This window comes from Pygocentrus nattereri, chromosome 3, assembly GCF_015220715.1.
Source record: "Pygocentrus nattereri isolate fPygNat1 chromosome 3, fPygNat1.pri, whole genome shotgun sequence".
Classification (NCBI taxonomy): Eukaryota; Metazoa; Chordata; class Actinopteri; order Characiformes; family Serrasalmidae; genus Pygocentrus; species Pygocentrus nattereri.
The window spans coordinates 13,632,191-13,638,895 of NC_051213.1; the positions used below are offsets into that span (position 1 = coordinate 13,632,191).

General features: G+C 40.1%; 1 protein-coding gene across 1 annotated transcript in view; it reads left to right on the forward strand.

Annotated features, from left to right (window-relative positions):
• Positions 1-5,843, forward strand: part of itgb1a (integrin, beta 1a) — a 43,216-nt gene extending 37,373 nt beyond the window's left edge. Inside the window, exon 16 of the mRNA XM_017704347.2 lies at positions 2,766-5,843. Within this exon, the coding sequence (XP_017559836.1) occupies positions 2,766-2,831 (66 nt within the window). The 3' untranslated portion in view covers positions 2,832-5,843. The remainder of the gene's footprint in view (positions 1-2,765) is intronic.
• The last annotated feature ends 862 nt before the right edge of the window (positions 5,844-6,705 follow it).

A 6,705-nucleotide genomic window follows, 5' to 3' on the forward strand; every position in this document is an offset into this window, starting at 1 on the left:
AGTATGTTTCATAGTTTTGGTCCCTGCTCCTCATCTATCTTTCATAAAGAGTCTCTTTAGCACAGTGATCGCAGGAAACCAATGAAATGCAAAGAGCTCACATTTTAAGTTTTACATTTTGTTGGAGTACTTTTGGTTGGTTGAGCTATAGGTGGAGGTTCCCTAAACCCAGGTATACATAGTGCAGCAAATGTAAAGCAGTTTTAGAAATCTGGTCTTCGGTGACTCATACTGAACGTTGGAGTGGACTATCATGTATAGACAATGCCTACATTTTTTATGTTCACAATGTATGAAAATGAAAACACTTAGTCTGATTGACATGCTTTGTGAAACCCCTACAAACAGCGTTGACAAGAGAAACTGGGCTACAGCAGCTTTTGGCACTAACTTGTTGGCACTGAAACGAAAACCAGGGACAGGTACTGAGTAAGATTATATGTGTGTTATATGTCTTTCTACAGCCATATAAACACAGCATGTTTATACCTCACAGCTCTATACAGGTAAACAGAGTAAGAGTAAAGGCATATACAGAGTTTGGTAGGAAATAGTTTTTTAAGATTAAGTGACCCTTATTAATCCCACAACAGGGACATTTCACCTCTGCATTCGACCCATTCGTGCAGTGAAACACCACATACAGACTAGTGAAGGCACGCACACTAGGGGGCAGTGAGCACACTTGCCTGGTGTGGTGAGAAGCCTTATCCGCACTGACCAGGGAGCAGTTGGGGGTTAGGTGCCTTGCTCAAGTGCACCTCAGTCAAACCGTCGGCTCAGGGGATCAAACCGGCACTGCGCCCGGGGAGCAGTTGAGGGTTAGGTGCAAACCGGTGTTCTTCCGATCGCAAGGCTGGTTCCCTAACCTCCAGCCCATGATTGTCTTTGTTTTGCTTACCTGTGTCCACCCATATTGGGGAAGTGGTTGTGTTTGTGTGTGTTCAAAAACAGGCCAAAATCACCCAGCACAGCAGAGTCTAATTCACTGTCAGACTGAGTCATTTATTCATTAGTGCGTCAATGAACAGTCAGCTTGTGTAACATGGTATCAGTTGGTGTGGGATGTTGGTATATTTTATGAGTATGAGTAAATAAGTGCAGTATAGGCCCAATACCAGTACCAGTGTAGATGCATCTCTAGTTTTGAGAATTTTTTAAGGTATATGTGACTTGCTATGTGTCCCTGCAGTGTACCATTTCACATTCACATCACTCTGAAAAACAGCCACTGGATTATGCAGAAATGGAGAATTCCCCTTTTTGTGATAAATTTCAAACATTTAGTAGCCGTTTTCTTTTTTCTGTTAATCTTCCTTCTTTTTTCTCTCTCTTCATTATCATTGTCCTTTCTTTGTATTATGTTTCATGTTTCCATCACTTCCTCTTTCAACTTTTCTTCAGCTTCTTTCTGTGCCTGTTTTTTCCCTTCTTAGCAAGAGAATCCAATTTACAAGAGTCCTATTAATAAGTTCCAGAATCCAAACTATGGACGTAAAACTGCTGCTCTTTAAGTGTGTATTCCTTCCCACTCGCCTCTGCATGCTCTTTTTGCCCTGTGTGAAGATGTGTGTGTGGTTCTTTTTTTCTTTTTTTTTAAGTATTATGTAACACTAATTCATAGTTTTTCTTTTGGAGGTAAGTATGCAATTGTAGGGAAACAAAACCTACAACTAAAACACATGTTCAGTGTGGTTCACTTTAGATTCCACTTTATCCCCATAAACTTTATTTTGAATGCTATTTTGAAATAGTATACACAGTACTGTGCAAAAGTCAGAGACCACCCTTAATTGTAATCCAGATAGATTTTTGATTTTCTGAACCATTTAGAGCAGGTTTGAAACACGATCCCAATCTGATTATTATTACAGATGCATGTAAGTCTCGATGCTCTGGCAACACAAATCGAATTTTAAAGTATTTTGCATCACTCACAATGCTGCAAATTACGACGTCAAATCCAGAGTGACATAAGTGTTGGGTTTCAAGAAGAGCGCCAAAGATTCAGGCTTATGCCAGAGAATTTTGAAGAGTTTGGAGGGTGAGGTGATGCCCATCCTTCTCTCCTGCATCTGCATTTGAGATCAGCATCACCAGTGTACCTTCATAGGTACTGACACCCACGTCGTCCCCACAGTGACCCAAGCAGATAGGTGAGCGATGTCTGAACACACATTTGATCTGATTACTTGCAAATGCCAGTGCAAGCAGTCTTCTCAAAAGATCTGATTTCAGATCAAATCCATTTTGTCTGAAGTCTGAACACAGCCTTACATACTGATTTGCTTAGATAGGTAGGAAATGCAACTAACTTCTGAGACTGAACTTAAGTGTTAAAAGTAAAAAAGTCTCCCAAAAAGAATGGAAGCTGAATAAAGGTAAAGGGTGGATTCAACAAATACTAAATGATGCTATCTCTCATTGTTGAAGATCCTGTGTAATCTTCTGTTAAATGAAGAACTTTGACTTAATGGCTGTTTTGACTAGAAATAAATGAAGGGTGGTCTCTGACCTTTTCACAAATAGGTTGCCAAATAGTTCATTAAATTGCGTGTGTTTGTGGTTTTATCCGTTATATATCCCACTGAAGCATGCAGTAATGCACTGGTGTTCTAATTGCCTGATTACTGTAATTACTGTAATTCATGCATTAAAAAAATGAGTATGAGCTTTAGCTTTTTTGTGCAAACTAACACTTTCACAAATAAACAACAAAGCTGTCCTGTTTGTCTCTTTCATCTAATTGTGTCTTCTCTTTACAGGGGGAAAATCCAATCTACAAGAGTGCTGTTACAACTGTGGTCAATCCCAAATATGAAGGCAAATAATGGATGCGTCCAATGTGTTCATAACAATGTTCTTAATTTGACTTTGAAATATTATGTCCTTCCATTTAAACCTTTCATTTTATTTTGTAGAAATGTGCATTTTATATTGTAGCACTGCATTAGGACACAACAATTATGTGCCTCCTATCAACTCATTGCAAAAATGTGTACAGTTTGTATAGACTTTTTATTTGCATCTGTATTTTTTGAGTACTGTTATATCCTTTCTTTTACACAGGACAGACATTTATGCCTTTCACAATGATGCAGTGAACATTTTGTTTAATGTTGCGAGGCAAAAGACACTCATAAAGTGGCACATGAAGTATCACACAGCGTTTTATGAAGACGGCTAATGATTATCTGCTTTGGTCATTCTGCATTTCTGTGCAGACGGCTGTATAAATCCTGATTTGTCATTGTTCTGCATTAGACTGGGTGTATGAATATGACACTGATACGTAACATGCCATTAATGATCTGAATATAACATCTCATTAATGACGACACAGCTGACAATCAGGGAACCGCTTATTCTTATTGTTATCTTATTATAAGCCAATGAATTCATAGATACATGCGTCCATGAATCACAGGTGTCCTACAACGCTATCAAACATTTTTATTTTAGAACTTAAGCTACAGCAGCTTCACCAGTTCTACTGGAAATATTGATTCATAATGGCACATTTGTCCTGTGGTCATTCTTTTCCCTTTGTTCTGTACTTTGAATAGTTCATTTTGAGCAATTATGCAATTATCTGGTTATCTAATCACTGAGAGAGTGACCTCACTCACAGCATGTCTTCATATCATTAGTGGCCATAAAAAGCCGCTAATAACATGTACTGATCGTCCTTCATAGGAAATCCTACACTCATATTCATTACTGTGAGCCCCAAACTGGCTAATTGTACATACATATACACACCCACACAGTCATGGCCAAAAGTGTTGGCATCCCTGAAATTTGTATTTCTCCCAGAAAATTATTGCCATTACACGTTTTGTTATACGTGTTTATTTTCTTTGTGTGTATTGGAACAACACAAAAAAAACTGAAAAAAAAGCCAAAATTTATACATACAAAACTCCAAAAATGGGCTGGACAAAATTATTGGCACCTAAACTTAATATTTGGTTGCACAACTGAAATCACTCGCTTCCTATAACTATCAACAAGCTTCTTGCACCTCTCAACTGGAATTTTGGACCACTCTTTTGCAAACTGCTCCAGGTCTCTCATATTTGAAGGGTGCCTTCTCCCAACAGCAATTTTAAGATCTCTCCACAGGTGTTCAGTGGGATTTAGATCCAGACTCATTGGTGGCCACTTCAGAACTCTCCAGTGCTTTGTTTCCATCCATTTCTGGGTGCTTTTTGAAGTATGTTTGGGGTCATTGTCCTGCTGGAAGACCCACGACCTAGGACGCAAAGCCAGCTTTCTGACACTGGGCCCTACGTTGTGACCAAAAATCCTTCGGTAATCTTCAGATTTCATGATGCCTTGCACACAGTCAAGGCACCCAGTGCCAGAGGCAGCAAAAATACCCCAAAACATCTTTGAACCTCCACCATATTTGACTGTAGATACTGTGTTGTTTTCTTTGTAGGCCTCATTCCATTTTCAGTAAACAGCAGAATGATGTGCTTTACCAAAAAGCGCTGTCTTGGTCTAATCTGTCCACAAGACATTTTCCCAGAAGGATTTTGGCTTACTCACGTACATTTTGGCAAACTGCAGTCTAGCTTTGTTATGTCTCTGTGTCAGCAGTGGGGTCCTCCTGGGTCTCCTGCCATAGCGTTTCGTTTCATTCAAATTGAATTAACTTGACGGATAGTTTGCGGTGACACTGATGCACCCTGTGCCTGCAGGACAGCTTGAATTTCTTTGGAACTTGATTGGGCTGCTTATCCACCATCCGGACTATCTTGTGTTGCAACTTTGTATAAATTTTTTTTCTTCTGTCCATGTCCAGGGAGCTTAGCTACAGTGCCATGGGTTGTAAACTTCTTGATTATGTTGCGCACTGTGGACAAAGGAACATCAAGATCTCTGGAGATGGACTTGTAACCTTGAGATTGTTGATATTTTTCCACAATTTTGGTTCTCAAGTCCTCAGACAGTTCTCCTCTTTCTGTTCTCCATACTTAGTGTGGCAGACACAGACACACAATGCAAAGACTGAGTCAACTTCTCTCCCTTTTATCTGGTTTCAGGTGTGATTTTTATATTGCCCACATCTGTTACTTGCCACAGGTCAGTTTAAACGAGCATCACATGCTTGAAACAGAGTTGTTTACCCACAATTTTGAAAAGGTGCCAATAATGTCCAGCCCATTTTCGGAGTTTTGTGTGAAATTATGTCAAATTTGCCTTTTTTCTCTGCTTTTTAGTGTTGTTCCAATACACACAAAGGAAATAAACATGTGTATAAGAAAATGTGTAACTGCAATAATCTTCTGGGAGAAATACTACAAATCAAAAGATTTCAATTTAAAAAAATACTATAAAAATTTCAGGGCTGCCAACACTTCCGCCCATATATATATAATATTTGACAGAATATGTTGTATATGCTGTGAGGTCATACATAGTCAGATGGACTGTAAAAAGACCTATGCATTTAAAGGTAGACGTTAGCTGAGCGGCAAATTGGTTTGAAACCACTGGTGCCATTTTTTGTAACAAAATGATTGGATTTGTGGAAAATAATTTCATGGTACGATCATGTAGTTTAACTTTCTATCATTCTGATATTTAATGGTTCAATTTTAAAGTACCAACATAATGTACACAATTAATGGTGTAAAATAATTAAGAACTGTTTGTGCGAGATCTAGCAAGACAACTAGAAAATACTGATGTTTGGAGAGACAGTATTACAGTACCGGAGATGCATCAAATGCTAGCTTGACGAGCCCTTTATTTTCAAGTGCCTTTTCAACATGTGCACTGTTGCCATGCTGTTTTGAATTTATTTATTAAAACGAAAAGTCAAATGACAAAAATGCCTTCCTTTCTTTCCACTACTGTAATATTTTGGCAGGATGTAAAGTGGATGGAACACATGGGGGTTTCCCAAAAACCACATCACTTCCCCTACAGTTCTTGTGAACAAAGATTACATGGCCATAAGACAGGATTTTTACAGAAATATGATAGTTTGATTTCTTTGGCCAAGTAAGTCATCACTTATCAGGAATTTGTCTGGGCAATAGTTCACATCGACACAAGAGAGCAGATACCACATTTTCGTTAAATACCACGTCTGCTAAGCTTTTTTTAATGAAGTCCTTCATTTAAGATAACCATCAAAAAGTAGATGCTCATATCATTCATGCATGGCTTTTTACAGGCAGTGTTGGATCAGTGATGTATCTAATCCATCCATCCATTATCTTCCGCTTGTCCGGGGTTCAGGTAGCGGGGGCAGCATCCTAAGCAATGAAGCCCAGACCTCCCTTTCCCCAGCCACTTCCACCAGCTCTCCAAGGGGGATTCCGAGGCGCTCCCAGGCCAGCTGGGCGAAATAGTCGCGCCAGCGTGTCCTGGGTCTTCCCCGGGGTCTCCTCCCAGGTGGACTCACCTGTGACACCTCCCGAGGGAGGCGTCCAGGAGGCATCCTAACCAGATGCCCGAACCACCTCAGCTGGCTCCTCTCGACGTGAAGAAGCAGCAGCTCTACTCCGAGTCCCTCCCGGATGACTGAACTTCTCACCCTATCTCTAAGGGAGAGTCCAGACACCCTGCGGAGGAAACTCATTTCGGCCGCTTGTATTCGCGATCTTATTCTTTCGGTCATTACCCAAAGCTCATGACCATAGGTGAGGGTGGGAACGTAGATCGACCGGTAAATCGAGAGCCTTGCCT